Source organism: Protomyctophum parallelum, assembly GCF_964188405.1.
Source record: "Protomyctophum parallelum genome assembly, chromosome: 5".
NCBI classification, from domain to species: domain Eukaryota; kingdom Metazoa; phylum Chordata; class Actinopteri; order Myctophiformes; family Myctophidae; genus Protomyctophum; species Protomyctophum parallelum.
In genome coordinates, this window is record NC_139702.1 from 18025567 (window position 1) to 18045828 (window position 20262).

The 20262-nt window shown below is 44.3% G+C and overlaps 1 protein-coding gene across 2 annotated transcripts in view; it reads right to left on the reverse strand.

Annotated features, from left to right (window-relative positions):
* Nucleotides 1–20262, reverse strand: part of LOC310859480 (phospholipid-transporting ATPase ABCA1-like) — a 61104-nt gene that overhangs the window by 18732 nt on the left and 22110 nt on the right. For both annotated transcript variants that reach the window (XM_083766038.1, XM_083766037.1), the window contains exons 8-22: nt 19541–19630; nt 10403–10646; nt 9847–9986; nt 8842–8958; nt 6676–6864; nt 4473–4681; nt 4163–4339; nt 3612–3834; nt 3246–3467; nt 2777–2981; nt 2512–2625; nt 1891–2065; nt 1481–1612; nt 1065–1204; nt 413–550 (exon numbers count right to left, since the gene is read on the reverse strand). In XM_083766038.1, coding sequence (XP_083622164.1) covers nt 413–550; nt 1065–1204; nt 1481–1612; nt 1891–2065; nt 2512–2625; nt 2777–2981; nt 3246–3467; nt 3612–3834; nt 4163–4339; nt 4473–4681; nt 6676–6864; nt 8842–8958; nt 9847–9986; nt 10403–10646; nt 19541–19630 — 2515 coding nt within the window. The remainder of the gene's footprint in view (nt 1–412; nt 551–1064; nt 1205–1480; nt 1613–1890; nt 2066–2511; nt 2626–2776; nt 2982–3245; nt 3468–3611; nt 3835–4162; nt 4340–4472; nt 4682–6675; nt 6865–8841; nt 8959–9846; nt 9987–10402; nt 10647–19540; nt 19631–20262) is intronic.

The window sequence follows — 20262 nt, forward strand, 5'->3', positions numbered from 1 at the left end:
ATTCAGTAGTTCTCACACTTTTTGCCAAAAAACGTAAAAGAATTGTAGATTGTAGACATATGTTTTGAAAAATCATGAACATTTGTGCAAGTGCTTGAATATATATTTTTTTTCTTCAAAGAAAACATTTAGCGTTTGCTTCTGGGGGTCCCTCTTGAACTAAATACCGTATTTTGAGATGAGGGTCCATGGCCAAATACATATAATTTGGGCGGTCTTTGACGTGAAAAATGTGAGCACCACTGACAGACTAGAAATGTTTTCAGAAAACTGTTCGGATTTAGAAGAGATTGAGCAGTATCGAATCTCAATTCTTAATGGGTGTTTTACCAATTATTTGGGGGCCCACTTCCTCATGGCCCACAGGTTGCAAAATTGCTATATTAATTCTATCTATTCCAGCTGTGTTTACCTTGTCTGTATTTGAGCAGCAGGTCCCAGATGCCCCTGCGTGAGTACGGGTCGACCCCCGCTGTAGGTTCGTCCAGGATCACCACCTTTGACCCCCCAACAAAGGCCAAAGCCACTGACAGCTTCCTCTGCATGCCTCCTAAAAAACAAAAACAACAAACGGTCACCCCATTTTTCAAACGCGTCACCTGTCTGTGTACATGGAGCTTATCACAACACGTGGAAAACATCCAGAGACTTTGAGGACAAAACAGACCATTTCCTTTTTATTTATTTTAAATACATTTTCAGTTTAGGTTTTGAGAGCTACCAGGGTTAAGTGGTTAAGATTTATAAATAAATTATTATGTCGGTTCGTTGATATATAATGAGAAGAGAAGAAGAAAAATATATATAAATCTGCTTCTGGATTATTCAATTAACCTACATTAGCCAGATTAAATCGGTTATTGGTTCTAAATATCGTTTAATTGCCCAGCGCTACACTAAATTATCCACTATTTACATTCCTCACAATGTCACGCAAAAAGTCCACTGCAATTTCCAGGAGGATCCATAATCAGTGATAGTTAACATGCAGCAGATTTAACAGGAGGATTGGCCAAGGCTCAATAGGGACACTACTAGAGGCAGGAGGATTGGCCAAGGCTCACCTGACAGGGTGTTGGAGCGGCAGTTCCTCTTGTGAGGCAGTCCGATGTCGCTGATAATCTGTTCCATCTCGGCTTTTACCTTCTCCTCTGACAGACCCTTGAGCCGAGCGTAGAACCAGATGTGTTCCTCCACGGTCAGCCTGAGGTAGTGGAGAGCACCAAGACATGGTACAATCAGTCAGTCAGTGCATATACGTACTTGATTTATAAAGACAGAGGACACGGTCAACAATTCTGGAGTGAGATTGGGTAATCTGTTACAGAATGGGGGTCCTTGACATTTACAAAGCTTGAGAATCAACCTTTTCAATTTCAAGGATCGCCATTAGGTCCCCAAGGGACACCAATCTAAGCATTCATGTGGTTCCTACTGTATCTATCAATAATTGAGCTGGGGACCCTTTGGGGACACGTACATGCTGAAGAGGACATTGTGCTGCGGACAGACGCCCAGGTTCTGTCTGATGGCGCTGAGCTCCGTGCGGATGTCTTTACCCAATATGTACGCCGTGCCAGAGGTGGGTGGGAACAGCCCTGTCAGGATCGACCTATCAGGAGACAAGGAGAGAAGCAATAGGCAATTAGCAAGACAATAAGGAAAAACGAACACACTTAACTTTTACTATCACAATATTTCAAGAGCGCATCGCAATGTTTGTGCAACAATGTTATAAGACAATGTAAGTAGGGCATTCATTTATGGGAAAAAAATAAATAATAATAATGTTGTTTTTACCATGAGTAGTAATTGTACAGTGTGTACCGGTATATATCTTACATAGTGGTGGTCTTGGTACAGTAACTGCACAGTGTGTATATATCTTACATAGTGGTGGTCTTGCCAGCTCCGTTGTGTCCCAGGAAGGAGGTGATCTGGCCCTCGTAGAAGCCCAGGCTCAGTCCATCCACCGCCAGCTTGTTCCCGTGGCTGTACACCTTCACCAGGTTCTTGATGTACACGCCTGGCTCGATGTGGGACGGCTCCTCTTCGATGCACACCGCTACGTACGCAACAACACAGGGAACATCTTAGGAACGACGACGCAATTTAAACACATCAAGAAGAGATACTGTACATAAAACAGTGGTAATGGCCTTGCTTTGCTATATGGAGTTGATTTCCTTCCCAGTGTTGGCGGTTGAACCCTGGATCGATCAGTAGAGTATCCCTTACTGCTACACCTTCTGCCTCGATTGATGCTAGCGATTGACCAACATATGGCTACAATGCAGACATATCTTGGTCACTCGCTCTCATGTGTTTTCTTGACCACAATGTTAAGAATGCATCTTAGATAGTATAGTATAGTTTCAATGCACAGATTGTTATTTGACTGATGCTAGATTCTTGGTTTACATGGAATCCTAGTTTCTTGAGGCACCATGTGATTACCTTGCTTATTCTATGTCACTCAAAAATGCCTAAATTGTAATTGTAATGTCGTACCATCAGCGTTTCCCTGCTTTCCAGCAGAAGATGAGAGGTTCTTATTGCACTCCTCTCCACACCAGTAGGTCTTGGTGAAGGGGAAGTACCAGGCTCTGGGAATCCCGTACATACCTGGTTTTAGAGACAGTAAACATCGGTAAACACGTCTGACCAATCACCACCAACAGCATACAGCATAGACATGAAATAACCACGACAACAGGCAGTATGCCCAATAGACTTTCAATTGCAATCATGTGGTATTGTGATGGCCGTGACATACCAGGGAACACGGCCTCGATGTACCAGGTCATGACGGCGTACAGGAAGGCGTCGAACAACATGAGGCAGATGGAGGTGGTCAGGTTGTAGCTGTCAGCCTCCATGGGACTGGCCAGCAGGTTGGACCACTGGATGCCCACACCCTGTTCCTCGAACAGGGCAAAGTACTCGCAGCCGAAGCCGAACGCCACGGGGGACAGCAGGCTCTGAGAGAGAGTATACGACGAGGGACCAGATCAGTTACACTACTCCTTTTGGGGTATTCTACCCATTCAGCTATGGCCAGGAATTCTAAAATATAAGAAACGTATCTATTCAGACCCGGGTCTGTGAAAGGGAAATATCATTAAAAGTCTCTTGCACACCTGAATAAAATCCTTCTGACATGGGTGGATTAGAAGACGACGTGTACAGTACTTACAGTAGCAGATCGTCTATTTAAAAATAATATTAAAAAGGTGTGCACTCACCACCACCAGCTTGGCGCCAAAGCCAATGTAGTCCTGCCAGGCCACACAGAGCACGTAGGGCAGGTAGAGGGTGAAGTAGATGATGCCGCCGCACGCTGCCGCCAGGTTGGCGCGTGAGAACAGCGTGCTGATGAGGAAGCACTGCATGATGGTCACGACGGCGAAGGAGCTCAGGAACAGAAACACTACGCCGGGGTCACTGTATGGCAGCAGGTTACCCATCTGAGAGAGAGAGGAGAGCAGTGGAGAGTTTTTTTTTATTATTATTTAATGTCTAAGGTATATTAATGACATAGTTCAATGTTGAAAATGAGTGGTATTCCCCTTCAAGTAAAATTTTGAGGCACGTGCGTGCACGCCACCCACCTTCAGGATGACGACCAGCAAGGCGGCGCTGATGAGCAGCGGGATGAGGCTGCTGATGAACCAGCTGAGCCACAGCGTGCCGTTGTTCAGCCCCATGATCCTCATGGTCTCCTTGAGGCGCGCCTCCTTCTCGTACACCACGCCCTTGATGATGATGGCCACCGAGTACATCCACGCCAGCGTCATGAACAGAGGCATGGACCGCGACATTATACGCAGGAAACTACAGGATAGATAGATAGATAGATAGATAGATAGATAGATAGATAGATAGATAGATAGATAGATAGATAGATAGATAGATAGATAGATAGATAGATAGATAGATAGATAGATAGATAGAGACAGCAAGTTTAAATATTTGTTTGTATCTATAGACAGTCCATCATCATTCCGCAAAAAAACCCAGTTATAGTCCATTTTTAGCGCGATGTCAAATAGCCGACTATTGCTCAGTGGGTTCCCAGATTGGGATCCCTCCCTGGACACCTTACTTTGAGAAGCACCGGTCTAAAACACTTGCTCTTTCACGTCAGTGGTGGTGGTCTTACATGTCGTCCACGTAGCAGGGGTATGGCATCTGCTGGATGTAGACCCCCGTCTTCTCCTTGCTGCCGGTGACGGCCCTGATGATGCCCTGCTCGATGACGTCCTGCAGGTAGGAGAAACCTCCCCAGATGTAACGCAGGTCCTCGAAGGGGTCCGCCCTGGGACCGGGATCCCAGTACCTATACAACACACACACACGCAAGCACAAAAAGAATGTTGTTTTGTTTCTCTCTCTGCCCCCCCCACCCCCTTATTATCTTTCCTCAGTAGGTGTTCCCGCATAATTTCCGGGTATGATGATGATGTTCGTACCCGTCCTTAATCTTGTTGGTCCTCTCCACGTTATCGATGTCCATGCGGATCTTGTAGTTGACATGGGGAGGCAGCTCGGTGCCGTCGCTGTGGGTGATGTCAGGAAACACGATGCCAGCCCAGAACTTCTGGTTGTGGAGGAGACCCATGGACTTGTTGACCAGTCGCTCCTCATTGGCCACAGGTTCCAATTTGTCTAGGTTCACACACTGAGAATGTGAGAGAGAGAGAGAGATAGAGAGAGAGAGAGAATAAAAAATAAGTATTTAGGAACTTTGACCAAGACAAAGTTCTACTACTAGTATTGCCTAACCGCTCTGTGATCTAAGAAAAGTTGTACTTGTTTATTTTGGGTGGAAAAGAAAACTTCTGTGAACTAATTACACACACTACTGTGAAAGGGCTTGAGCATGTCAGGCGCTCTGAAGGTTTTCCAGTCTGTGTACGTTCTGGCAGTTGGATTTTGCTTTTGAAACCACAAAGCAAATCGGTCGTTTCGCCCCGATTTTTCATGTTTACACATGACATTAGTCCCTCTACTAAGCCGTCTTCAATAGACATTATAGTCTTGTCTTGTGCTGCATCCATAAATGCTGAGAGAATGCTGGAAGGCACTTTCCAGGAATCCCTAATAATCCATGCATGACATTCTCCCTACGTGAAGTGAAGTCACTGGACCACTTTCCGGTGTGTTTCACGAGAGTGCTTTACGATTTAACGCTGTGACATCTGTTCAATCAGTAGGTTAACGGGTGGTATTCACGAGGAATGTCATGACCTTCTTTTCAGGTTCAAAGCTGCAATGTCAGTGAACTTAAGTCTTAAGAGCTTAAATTCTCCTTTTATGTGTAATAGAGTGTCGCAGTCCCGCCCCCTCGAGAGACCCAGAAAATAATTCCCCGTTCATTTTCCTCAGACTTTTCAAAAAGTATTTATTTAAAGACGTTATGCTGCGGACAAAGCCAACTCGAGTTGTGACACATCATGACAATAAACACGATGTTTTGGGCCAAACAAAGAATTTGAAAGAAGAAAGAAACGGCAGGTTACAACACTTTTTTTGTTCTTTGTAATTATTTGTTTGATCCAAAATATTGTGTTTGTTGTCATGAGTTGGCTTTGTACGACGCTTATAAGGTCGTACAGGACTTTTTGAAATATCTATGGGAAAAATGCATTGGGAATTATTTCCTGGGCGTCGTCTGGGGGGCGGGACTGCGACACTCAATAAATAGTGGGGCCCAGAAGAGAACCAAGCAACAAGGTCAATGACCTGGATCAAAACGCATCAAGCCATGGGTGATTATGGTTAATTCATTGATGGTGTTCATTTGTTTAAAGTCGACATGCATTGGACATTTGGCCTTTATGTGAGTATGCTCATTGAATAGACAAACTGCTAAATTGAACATTGATTAACCACTCAAACCCAGGTTCTGTTGGTTCTGCTTCAATCTCCCTTTACAGCAGTGTTTTGACACCTCTGTCAGGATGTTGTCATCTATAACACACTGACCCCATTCAGACACAAAGACGGCGGACACAGAACCCTTTCAGACACATTTCAAGAGGCTAAGCGATTGAAGATTTGATTTCAAGGCTTTTAATAGCCTTGACGGTACTGTAGCATCCTGGCACAGATTGCAGAGTGAGTAATGGCTGTGATTTTCACAAAGGGAAATGGTCTAAGATCTGGAGTAACGCGTCTGTCTGACTGCCCTGGAAACAAGGACATTTTAACATAATTACACATTTTCCCACAGAGGCAGACGATCATGTGAAAAGTATTATGTTTTTCATTTTCTTTGAGGGTTACGTTTGTTTGGGTCCGTTATGCGCTTTGCGTGAGCTATGGCTACAGCTTTCAATGAACAGTTCTGAAAATGCAACACTTCTTGCGACAAAAAGCACAGGATTAGTTTTTACACTATTTGAAATATATATTTGAAAGATCTTGTGGTGTTCATCCTGTATGCTTCAAAACATGCACACAGGCACACATATGAATTACCATGACTTGAGGACATCGACATCTCTTTTTTTTTTTACAATGTTTTGCCATTTCTAACAAGCTGATCCACACACACACACACACACACACACACACACACACACACACACACACACACACACACACACACACACACACACACACACACACACACACACACACACACACACACACACACACACACACACACACCTCCATGAAGCGTGAGATGGTCATGATGGCCTGGTCGGTCTCGTTGAACACCTCTCTCCAGGTGTAGGCTCCTACGCGGACGTCCTCGGAGGCCTTGGACAGGAAGCCTTGGATGTCCTCCACACTCCAGTCCGTCCCGCTGAGCTGGGCCCGCAGGAACGCAGCGCTGGCGTTGTTCTGGAGCAGCGTCTGAGAACACACCACGGATCATTTGAGTCAATGCAGTAGTAGTAGTAGTATTAGTAGACTAACCATTTAAATCCTCAAAGCATTAGCCGATCTACAAGCTCACAACGGGTCACAACGTTGTAGATCTTTTATTTTATCTATTCTAATGCATGTAAATCTTGAACATTTACGTTCCAAGTATTACAAAAAGGCAGCAACTTGTACGTTTTTATTTTATTTTATTTAAAACAAAAATTACCTTCCCTGAAACAGTTATTATCCCAAGTTGCTCACTGGCCACTGGGTGGCAGTGGTCTCTATGTGCTTCACAGAGGGAAGCTAGAGTTGATGCAGACAAAAAGCCTGGAAGGACTGGAAACGCTGGGGAAAGCTTTGTTACATAACAGACGGTGGCCCCTTCTTATCCATTTGTATCCACTTACTTACTTTTGTAAGTACCTTAGAATGCAATGACTGCACATTTTAGTATATGTGGCCCCAGAGGATACCTACCTTCCACAGTGTGTTCTGCTTTGATTGATTATTGGATGGATAGATGGATTGATTGATGGATTGATCAAATACTTTAATAGATGAAAATGTATAACACACTTGGGCTAAAGGGATAACACAAAAAAGTGTTATCCTTGCGACATGTCGTGATATTAACGGATTTTAAAGATTTCTGGAAAATACCCCCAAAAATGTATAGGCCTACAGAAATGCATTGATGAGAAAATGCACTTTTTTTTAATTTAATTTTTTACATTTTATTTTTGAACTTTTGAGTTAAAAGCTACTACTTCAGTACATTAACTCAAGTATGAAAGACCGAGCAACTTATAGTTGATTAATATATTGTTGATTAATATCTTTTAGACCCAAGTACACTAGGGTTGAGTACTTTTTGTTCCCCACTGCCCTCTGAGAGTGCAGGTCACACTGCACACGTGCACAGACATCTATTCTCTCTCCTCCTCTCTGTTGTGGCTTGGGGGGGGGGTGGAATAAATGAGGTCAAATCTTATTTGGCTTCAAAGGGCAGGCATTATCATTGAAATGATTGTCAGTCCTCCACATGTCGCTGTAATCAAATCAAGACGGATTATTGGATGCTTCAAAGACCTTCTGTCAGCCTATTGGAACATTAATTCCGTCTGCTTCCCATATCACTTCTGTCTGTCTGTCTGTCTGCCCAAAAAGGTATCACTGATCGATTAGTAATTAACTGATCTGTTTAGACGGACAATGTCAGAGTGTCAAGCTGTAATTCAATACTTCTCTCTCCTCCACATTAGTCCATCACCCTTTCCAGGAAAACATCAAAGTATTGACTGCTACCAGCGTGTACAACCCTGGATAACAACTATCCTCCATTTCCATGCCCCATCAGACAAGTAAATTATACTTTAGTAACGTTGACGACACGCAGATTACTATCTTCACATGCCCATATAGTCAGACTGCAACAATATGGCATGTGTGTGTGTGTGTGTGTGTGTGTGTGTGTGTAGGGGGGGCTTTTGGGGGCATGCGAGGGGTGTGCGTGCGTGTGCCTTTGAAATCTTTCTTTTGGGCAGTAGAGACAGGAAACAATTTTGTTGTATTCTGTCATATGTTCAGAATAAGTAGCAAAAAGAGCCAATCTACAAGCTTGTGACTTGATGTAAAATATCTCGATTGGATCCATTGGAATACAGATCATTAATTCCCGAAAACAAAAATATGGTCTGAGCCACCAGGCATTATGTGTCATAACTGAGCATTTACCCAGAGTCAACGACTGCAGGGTCTTCTGCGTGCCAACAGACAATTATGTCTGACATGCGGCGGCATGTTACAACAATCGTGTCACCGTGTTCTGTAAGGCGGCCTGCCAGATATCACAACCAGCATCATTCCATTGCACGATATCTTCTGTCGGGCGGAAACCTCATATGTCCAAAACTGTTACTTTTCAGGATTCAAATAATACAAATTAAATTAAAATCTACTCACTCTGACCAGATCCACTTCCTCGCTGTTCTCCATGAAGCTCCACACTTTAGGTCTCATCTCCTCCCACATGCCTCCGAGGTCCCTCAGGACGCCCAGCTCCTGGAAGGTCTTGTTCACCTGGACATACACAAGATGACACACATAATGATGTCCCGCTGTCTGACAAGTGGAGGCACACACGGACGAGCAGCCATTAACTCAGATGCTTTCCCGGAAAGTGTAATAACCCACGTTCCAGGACATTATCTGTCATCTTAGATTTAGATTTTGTTTTCTTTTATCTTTTGTAAATGAGGCTCTGCCCAGTTGGATGCAAGTCTCCTTACATGAAATGCACGCTCAGAGTCAGGAGATGCAGATCACAGCGTCCCTAAAACCCTCACTGATGGATGCTGCTAGGTAAGCGCAGGTTCAAAATCACAGGCTTGCTTCGTATAATGTAGGGGTTGTCACGAAAATAGATCACGATGAGCGGAAATTGAATTGCATGAGAATCGTGACCATACAAAAGTCAAAATTGCTATCAGGAGGCTGAGCAGCACTTGTTTGATGGGAAGAGTGCACACACAGTACTGCATTTAAAAGAAGAGCCACTACAGCACATGGCGGAAAGAGACTCTACAACAACAAGCTGGAATTTCTTCATCTACAAAAACCAACCAGGAAAAACACACCAGCACGGAAAATCTGCAAATATTTCACATCAATCTATAAAATGCCCATTCACACATACGGGATGCTTTTTTTATTTGCCTTCTGTCTTTGGAGGATATATCCGAACTAATCCCACGATTAATAACACGACACCAAATACCAGTCATAGTGCAACACCTTTAGTAACACCTGTACAACTGTCTTTTCTAACAGTGATTTAAAAAGATGAAATCGAAAATCGACTTGCATTGTGGCCTTCAAAACTAAAGTTAAAGTGAGACGTGGATTTGGAGAATGGCAGCACAGCCCTGATATGATAAAAGAGACATGAGGACAGAGGAGCGTGCGTACCTCGTGGATGATCCTCTGCGTGGCGGGGGTGTCGGGGGTGTACAGGATCTTCCCCATCAACAGGGGCTTCAGGGCCCTCCAGATCATCCTGGAAATGGGACTGGACTCCAGCTTCCTCATCAGGTTGTTGCAGTACGGAGCTGGAGCAGAGAAAAACACAATATATACAGTATTCCATCAATCAACTTGAATCTTAGCATCCATTCCATATTCTGGTGTGGAACTATTTGGCAAAAAAGTATCCGATCTACAAGCCCACAACGTGTCACATTGTGCTTGTAGATCTGCAATTTTTTGATGAAGAGAGCCAACTCAGGTCTCGTTTACCAAGCCTAGAGTAGGGTTGAAGTGGGTAATGGTGCAATCCAAAAAGCCTCACTTACACTTTGCTGGCATACTGCATGCTCGACATAAACATATACAGTAAAATCCAGTGTGTACATATAACTCACTAACCAAATGGAGCCTCATTTGGTTTGACCACCAGCCATTTGACCATGTATCTCTGTAAGGCAAATACATCAAATAATCTCATCAAAGAGATGTGCGGACTCACTTGATGTGTTGTCGTAGGCGGAGACGGTCTCGCTGTCGCTGTCGTTGCCGTGGTTGCCGAACAGGGCCTTGTAGTTGTTGTCCTCGTACCAGTTGAGCGACTTGATCTTGAGGCCGCCACCCTCGGGGTGCCCGCACACGATGCGCGACACGGCCTGGTACATGAGGTTGGGAGACACGGTGGCGTTGCCCGTCAGGTACTGGATCTCCTTGCGCAGGTCCATCCAGCTGTTCATGCTGGCCAGCTTGAAAAGAACACAAGAACAAAGGGCTAATGTTAGCATGTTAGCTTAACCTATTAAAACTGGGGAAAGCATCTGTGTCATTTTAGATTTGAGCTATACAGAAAAGTAACATATGAGGTTTTCCACTCGACATAGACGATATGATTGTCTGGGCAAGTATTTCTCTGATGTAGAGAGAAATACTAGCGGACCTATACTGTAGTATAGTGTCCCGCAGGTCGAAGTACATACTGCACATAGGATCTAAGTGATTAAGTATAAAAACAAAGGAGGCATGGAAGAAAGAAGGTGTTTATTTGGTCTTAGAAGCTGAAACAGATGAGGTATTAAGGAGTTGTGTCGTGAGCAGAAGCCATGTCCCTTTGTGAGTGTGTGTGTGTGTGTGTGTGAGAGTGTGAGTGAGAGAGAGATATTGTAGAAATTAAGCTGCAACGTGAGCCTAGAGTAAGTAAAGGAGAAGGAGACACCAGGGGAAAGGTTTCCTACGGTTTCCTAGAAGTTACAGAGTGTTACCTAGTAAAATGGTACAGAGCCCACAAGAACACATAGGAGGACAAACACATGTCCAGTTCATGTTTCATTATAGGCCTATATACTGTATAAGAGAAGGAATAGCCAAACGTAAGATATGCAGAGAAGAAAGAAAGAAAGAAAGAAGAGTGAAGGAAAGAAGGAAGGAATAAAGGAAGCTAGGAAGGAATAACTAAAGGAAGAAAGGCAGAAGTACATGAATATGAAATGCATGCAGGTCTGGATGTGTGAGAGAACATGAAAGAGGTGTGTGTGTGTGTGTGTGTGTGTGTGTGTGTGTGTGGACTGTGGAGGGGGGGGGGGGGGTTAACAAAGCAGAGACAGAACAAAGTGAGGTTACTGCCGGTCATTAACGACACCCAGCAGCACACTCCAAACGTTTTAACTCCTGCTTCTTCGCACGATGGTGTCGAAAATGGCGGATCTGCAAGCTCACAAGGCACCGTGGACTCCATGCCATGGGAGCTTGTAGGTCTGCTATTTTCAATGTGCGCTACACCGTCGCGTGGCAGAGCATAAATTCGGCTTTCCCCCAGTCACTGACTGTCATGTTTGTGCTTTTTACGGTGAACGTTTAACTGTCTGTTATGTTCTTGATGAACTGTGTTTAAGCTAAGGCAAGTGATGCTATACACACACACACACACACACACACACACACACACACACACACCAGCATGTGCATGTGCGTGTAGGCACACTTGTCTATGTATGCTCTCGGACTGCATGTGTAGCTTAATCTAATTTCCATCGCCTGCGGCTGTGTGTGTGTGCGTGTGAGAACACAAACCAAGACCACGAGATGTGCTCTCCTGCTGTTCCTTCCTTTTTTTTGTTTGTCTCTCAGTCTCTGTTCTGCTCTCGTGTCTCACACACATGAGTTGTGTGTGTGTGTGTGTGTGTGTGTGTGTGCATGTGCATGTAGGTGTACACACGTTTGGGTGTGTGCTTGCGTGTTAATCACAATGTGTGTCATGTCCCCTGGAGGCAATACTTACAAGAGTGCATTGAGACAGACAGACACACATGAGCACGCACACACACACACACACACACACACACACACACACACACACACACACACATACACACAGCAAAAAAAGAAGTGAGCAGGAAAAAAAGGAGGCAGGAAGGCAGAGCGACTCGACCCAGAGTAACCTAGCAGAGCTGGAGTCGGGGTTACTAGAGTTCAAGTTAGCACTGTGCCAGACTCATTTTGACAGTCAGTTTTGACAGCAAATTCTGGTTTAGTCTTAGTCTTTTGAATAACACACCATTTAGTTGTAGTCCCATTTAGTCATGTTAACTTGCTCACTCTTAGTCTAGTCTTAGTCGACTAAATATCTTAGTCTTTTAATGTTTTAGTCAACACATGTAGCACTTCCTGTAAGGTACACAGTACAGTAGACACACTGAGCCTGACTAGTGGTACTGTGTGTACTAGTCAGGCTCAGTGTGTCTACTGTACTGTGTGTACTAGTCAGGCTCAGTGTGTCTACTGTACTGTGTGTACTAGTCAGGCTCAGTGTGTCTACTGTACTGTGTGTACTAGTCAGGCTCAGTGTGTCTACTGTGTGTACTAGTCAGGCTCAGTGTGTCTACTGTACTGTGTGTACTAGTCAGGCTCAGTGTGTCTACTGTACTGTGTGTACTAGTCAGGCTCAGTGTGTCTACTGTGTGTACTAGTCAGGCTCAGTGTGTCTACTGTGTGTACTAGTCAGGCTCAGTGTGTCTACTGTGTGTACTAGTCAGGCTCAGTGTGTCTACTGTACTGTGTGTACTAGTCAGGCTCAGTGCGTCTACTGTGTGTACTAGTCAGGCTCAGTGCGTCTACTGTGTGTACTAGTCAGGCTCAGTGCGTCTACTGTGTGTACTAGTCAGGCTCAGTGTGTCTACTGTACTGTGTGTACTAGTCAGGCTCAGTGTGTCTACTGTGTGTACTAGTCAGGCTCAGTGTGTCTACTGTGTGTACTAGTCAGGCTCAGTGTGTCTACTGTGTGTACTAGTCAGGCTCAGTGTGTCTACTGTGTGTACTAGTCAGGCTCAGTGTGTCTACTGTACTGTGTGTACTAGTCAGGCTCAGTGTGTCTACTGTACTGTGTGTACTAGTCAGGCTCAGTGTGTCTACTGTACTGTGTGTACTAGTCAGGCTCAGTGCGTCTACTGTGTGTACTAGTCAGGCTCAGTGTGTCTACTGTGTGTACTAGTCAGGCTCAGTGTGTCTACTGTGTGTACTAGTCAGGCTCAGTGTGTCTACTGTACTGTGTGTACTAGTCAGGCTCAGTGTGTCTACTGTACTGTGTGTACTAGTCAGGCTCAGTGTGTCTACTGTGTGTACTAGTCAGGCTCAGTGTGTCTACTGTACTGTGTGTACTAGTCAGGCTCAGTGCGTCTACTGTACTGTGTGTACTAGTCAGGCTCAGTGTGTCTACTGTGTGTACTAGTCAGGCTCAGTGTGTCTACTGTGTGTACTAGTCAGGCTCAGTGTGTCTACTGTGTGTACTAGTCAGGCTCAGTGTGTCTACTGTGTGTACTAGTCAGGCTCAGTGTGTCTACTGTACTGTGTGTACTAGTCAGGCTCAGTGTGTCTACTGTGTGTACTAGTCAGGCTCAGTGTGTCTACTGTGTGTACTAGTCAGGCTCAGTGTGTCTACTGTACTGTGTGTACTAGTCAGGCTCAGTGTGTCTACTGTACTGTGTGTACTAGTCAGGCTCAGTGTGTCTACTGTACTGTGTGTACTAGTCAGGCTCAGTGCGTCTACTGTGTGTACTAGTCAGGCTCAGTGTGTCTACTGTGTGTACTAGTCAGGCTCAGTGTGTCTACTGTGTGTACTAGTCAGGCTCAGTGTGTCTACTGTGTGTACTAGTCAGGCTCAGTGTGTCTACTGTACTGTGTGTACTAGTCAGGCTCAGTGTGTCTACTGTACTGTGTGTACTAGTCAGGCTCAGTGTGTCTACTGTGTGTACTAGTCAGGCTCAGTGTGTCTACTGTACTGTGTGTACTAGTCAGGCTCAGTGTGTCTACTGTACTGTGTGTACTAGTCAGGCTCAGTGCGTCTACTGTGTGTACTAGTCAGGCTCAGTGCGTCTACTGTGTGTACTAGTCAGGCTCAGTGTGTCTACTGTGTGTACTAGTCAGGCTCAGTGTGTCTAATGTGTGTACTAGTCAGGCTCAGTGTGTCTACTGTGTGTACTAGTCAGGCTCAGTGTGTCTACTGTACTGTGTGTACTAGTCAGGCTCAGTGTGTCTACTGTACTGTGTGTACTAGTCAGGCTCAGTGTGTCTACTGTACTGTGTGTACTAGTCAGGCTCAGTGCGTCTACTGTGTGTACTAGTCAGGCTCAGTGTGTCTACTGTACTGTGTGTACTAGTCAGGCTCAGTGCGTCTACTGTACTGTGTGTACTAGTCAGGCTCAGTGTGTCTACTGTGTGTACTAGTCAGGCTCAGTGTGTCTACTGTACTGTGTGTACTAGTCAGGCTCAGTGTGTCTACTGTACTGTGTGTACTAGTCAGGCTCAGTGTGTCTACTGTACTGTGTGTACTAGTCAGGCTCAGTGTGTCTACTGTACTGTGTGTACTAGTCAGGCTCAGTGTGTCTACTGTACTGTGTGTACTAGTCAGGCTCAGTGCGTCTACTGTGTGTACTAGTCAGGCTCAGTGCGTCTACTGTGTGTACTAGTCAGGCTCAGTGTGTCTACTGTGTGTACTAGTCAGGCTCAGTGTGTCTACTGTGTGTACTAGTCAGGCTCAGTGTGTCTAATGTGTGTACTAGTCAGGCTCAGTGTGTCTACTGTGTGTACTAGTCAGGCTCAGTGTGTCTACTGTACTGTGTGTACTAGTCAGGCTCAGTGTGTCTACTGTGTGTACTAGTCAGGCTCAGTGTGTCTACTGTACTGTGTGTACTAGTCAGGCTCAGTGTGTCTACTGTGTGTACTAGTCAGGCTCAGTGTGTCTACTGTACTGTGTGTACTAGTCAGGCTCAGTGTGTCTACTGTACTGTGTGTACTAGTCAGGCTCAGTGTGTCTACTGTACTGTGTGTACTAGTCAGGCTCAGTGCGTCTACTGTACTGTGTGTACTAGTCAGGCTCAGTGTGTCTACTGTGTGTACTAGTCAGGCTCAGTGTGTCTACTGTACTGTGTGTACTAGTCAGGCTCAGTGCGTCTACTGTACTGTGTGTACTAGTCAGGCTCAGTGTGTCTACTGTACTGTGTGTACTAGTCAGGCTCAGTGTGTCTACTGTACTGTGTGTACTAGTCAGGCTCAGTGTGTCTACTGTGTGTACTAGTCAGGCTCAGTGTGTCTACTGTGTGTACTAGTCAGGCTCAGTGTGTCTACTGTGTGTACTAGTCAGGCTCAGTGTGTCTACTGTGTGTACTAGTCAGGCTCAGTGTGTCTACTGTGTGTACTAGTCAGGCTCAGTGTGTCTACTGTACTGTGTGTACTAGTCAGGCTCAGTGTCTCTACTGTACTGTGTGTACTAGTCAGGCTCAGTGCGTCTACTGTGTACTAGTCAGGCTCAGTGTGTCTACTGTACTGTGTGTACTAGTCAGGCTCAGTGCGTCTACTGTGTACTAGTCAGGCTCAGTGTGTCTACTGTACTGTGTGTACTAGTCAGGCTCAGTGTCTCTACTGTACTGTGTGTACTAGTCAGGCTCAGTGTGTCTACTGTGTACTAGTCAGGCTCAGTGCGTCTACTGTACTGTGTGTACTAGTCAGGCTCAGTGTCTCTACTGTACTGTGTGTACTAGTCAGGCTCAGTGTGTCTACTGTGTACTAGTCAGGCTCAGTGTGTCTACTGTACTGTGTGTACTAGTCAGGCTCAGTGTGTCTACTGTGTGTACTAGTCAGGCTCAGTGTGTCTCCTCATTTGTAAATGTCTCTCAAAACATAATCTGGCACTGAAAGAATGGGAATTATTTGGTATGAATACATGTCAAACTTGTACGCGTTAATTTCTGTTAATTAGCATTCAACAGGCAGTTAGTGACAGCGTGAACCAGGCTGTGATCAAGTGACTTTTCTTTCTTTAGGTCTGTCGGCCATCCGTTTGCAGCCATCAGCCAGCTTCCCCGATTACCATCAGCGCTTGGCAGCGAGGTTACTTGGGTTCATCTACACTCTCCTGCTGTGCAGCAGCAAGTTTACTTTGCAGCCACTGTGGCTGTACGACAACAATAATAATAATACAACATATTATAATGCTTTTTCTTTCTTTTCTGTTTTAGTTATTTGCTTTTCTTTTGAGGGAGAGACACATTAACAGAGGGGGGACGCATTGATAATAACTTTTTTTCCTTCCCAAAAATAATGCTTTTAATTATTCATGTTTTCTTATATTTTATTTGTGTTGCGTCATCAACAGTATCCGTATTATGTCAGAATGTTTCTATCCAACTGAAATAAACAAAAACAAACACAATCCGTAAGTTAAATGACAGAGAGTTAGATGCAGCAGTAACACCCATCAGGCTTCCAACTGGGCTCTCTCACACTATGGGGACACATTGGGCTGGAGCTAGTGCTACTCGTCAACCAGTATTAGTCCTGCCCCACACCAGGGACCAGTTATAATGTATTAACATACAGATTAACATTTTGGTTAAAATAGAGTATTGTTTCTCCCCCTCCTGCCTGGGTGACTCCTATCCGGCTCTATTCATTTAAGTGGGATGTGACAGCCTGTTAGGTGGTGGGAGATGAGGTTATTAAAGGGCATTTATCTTCTCTCTGCCAGCCTGCTGGGCGGGCTAACTACCTAACTAACTACCTACATACCTAACTACCACCTAACAACTTGATTTTAACACATAATATCCTTTCTATACCGATAGCCGTGTCCCCATGGACTCCCCACGGTCCGGAGTTTGGGATCAAATCACTGTCCGGGTGTCCGTGCGCCACTTGGGCAACATTCAATTTTGAGTAGACCTACATCATTAAAATAGTTCTGATTCTGATTAGAGTACAAAACAAATTATAGCCCAATAGAAAACTTATGATATTGTGATTCGCGTCGTCTCCCCCCCATCTCTCTCTCTCTCGTGTCGTGGGACCACTTTTTTGATTTTGCACAATAAAAAATAAAGCCGTTTTGACTGAAAATGATGACTAACTGAAATTATGTTGGCATAGCTGTTTGCTCAGGGTTGCAGCTGCAACCCTGAGCAAACAGCCATGCCAACATCTACCGTCATTCCTCCAGATAATGGATTTTTGTTTAGTTTCAATTTCACATTATCAACAACACTGATAATGATTTGGTTATTAAAGTTCAGTGCCAGGCTCACACCTACAGTATGTTCCATCAACATTCAGCACTTCTCATCCAAAGAAATGTGAGCTATTTCTGTGAAGATAAAAGGTCAAATACAGTGGCACTTCAAGATAAAAGGTCAAATGCAGTGGCACTTCAAATATACCAGCTGTAGGGCAAATTGCGTTAAGGTGTCAAGTTCAAATTCCTCTCAGATTGTGTTTTGTTTGTTTTAGCTAGAAGCTTTGGGTCACTGCAGTTCACTCCCAGTTCAAAACAAAGAATATATAAAAATATAGTGAATATGAAATATTATATAAAAGCACACTAATGTGCTCTGGCAACACAGTATATGGAGTATACTATAGTAAACACACACACACACACACACACACACACACACACACACACACACACACACACACACACACACACAGCTGACGACCGTCTTATGTTTTGTCAACTCAGCAGATAGAACAGAAGCTGTACAGCCGCAGCTGCGCAGACAGTAATGGGGTGAAGGGTTACTGTATGTGTAGCCTGTGTGCATGTGTGCATGTGTGCGCGTGTGTGTGTGTGCGTGCGTGCATGTGGTACCCCTCTTTAGTGTTTGCTAAGTCACTGACTGTTGATTTCTCTCCTTTCACTACATTCCACTGGCTCAGGTTGGGTTACATTTAGGTCAGACAGGGTCTCTCTTTCTGTGTGTGTGTGTGTGTGTGTGTGTGTGTGTACATTTGCATGCATGTGTGAGTGTCTGTGTCTGACCGCATTCTTTCCTGTCAGCAATAAGTACACATGTACAATGTGCGTGCGTGTGTGCGTGCGTGCCACAGCTCCGCTATCATAATAAACAGGGGAATCAAGGTGGGCAGTGGGCACTGGGCAGTGTGGTGTAAAGTATGTGGTCTAATGAAAGTTATTTGACCTGGACAAAACAGCGTCTGACCAGGCCAGAATATTCACCGGTCATATGAAACCGGCACCTTCTTTACACTGTGGAATACTCATGGTATAATGTATCCATTCGTAAGTTAACTCTGAGAGGGTAAACGCTTTGCTCAACACACTCCTTTAGAATAGGTTTAAACCTTTACATAATGATATTTGTTTTTGAAATCATTAGAAAGATGTTTGTAGTAAGTCGTATAAGACAAAATAAGTATGTATCTGTGTGTGTGTGTGTGTGTGTGTGTGCGGAGACACGTGAGTGCATGAGGCTGCTACCTTTTTTCATGACATCCTTTATAGAGCATTGATTGCTGTGACCCCATTTCAAGTCACTGCCAATCAATAGCAGTGCATATGACCTCTCGTGCGTGCACATGTGTGCGCACGTGTGCAAGCGCCCCGCTGGATCGATATCGCACCATGAAGCTTCTTCACTACTAGCATTTTCACTACTTTAAAAAAATATTGAATGAATTTAACTTGTGAACTACAAAACTAAATGTAGTAAACAAAACATAAAGGGATAGTTATTTGCGACCCAATAAAAATGTGTCCACGACCCTTATATTGGTCCCGACCCACTGTTTGGGAAACAGTGATTTAGTGTCTCGTATAGCTAGACAATGAAAAAGTCTGAAACTACACCCCCAAAAAGCCCAGGCAGAAAATACGCTGTCATTTCCGTTCACGAAAATATATTTTAAAATATCTTTATTTTATTTTTTTATTTATATTTCTGCCAAGCGGCAAGCAATATAGGCTTTCATAATTCAGTAAGCTACAGTAGGCTACTTGAATAAATGTGCTTAGTTAATTTCTATCACTGACGACTATACCACAATCCATCACACCTGTCACTTGCTCATTTGAGCCACGCCAGTCGCTGTCACTTGGCCATATAGCCCTATTACCCTAACATGGATTGACTTTTCTCAGAAGGCACACGTCAAACAAAGGTCATACTGTACAGGCTCTTGTGTAAACAGACACAAATGTCAAATCGATAGAACATAAAATACATTACAAACATTACCAGCGAAAAGTGTACTTTCTTAGCATGATTTATCTCCATGTACTGAACGTGTGTGTGTGCGTATGTGTATGTGTATGTGTATGTGTATGTGTGTGTGTGTGTGTGTGTGTGTGCGTGCCTACCTCCACACCCAGTGCCCCCAGGCTTTCCAGAAGGCTGTCCGTTGCGACGGAGACGTCTTGAACGACTTTGGGGTCTGACTTCACATCCTTCTGTAGAGAGAAAGTGAGATAAACAGTATGATTGCCTGATGACTGGTACATTAGAGAGATCCTGTTTGTTACCACAAAAAGACAACACATCCCATTACTGCATGTGTACTGTATGTTTGTTAAGTGTTTTGCTGGGATCGTTGGGATCTTGTTGACGTTTAATTTAAATCTAAACGAACTGTATATTACTGCGTGAGTGTACATGTGTGTGTCTTAAATGGGAATATGCTGTTCTGTACTGGTAGACAATGCCAACAAGTTCAAACTATTTTATTATGGGTTAATTAATTAATTCTGATTGGTCAACTAATGCGAATTGCGATTTGTCAGATTTTCTGCTACACTGACCTCGATTAGGCCTCTATTCACGTTTCTAATGATGCAAGTCCAGTAGCACAGCAGAGTACACTGTGGGGTTGGTTTTTCGCAGAATCTTTTGAGCCCATGATTTTTCTAAATCAATATGCTGTTTAGATTTCTTGTGGTAAGGGGTTCAAACCTTAGAGTATATATATTTATAGAGAAGGCACCCAGAGGAAATCTTGAGGCGAAATGGACATAGTGGCCGAATGAAGGTATTGCAGCCTGGCCCCAAACACATGAACGCGCTGTCCGTTGACTATCATTGTACA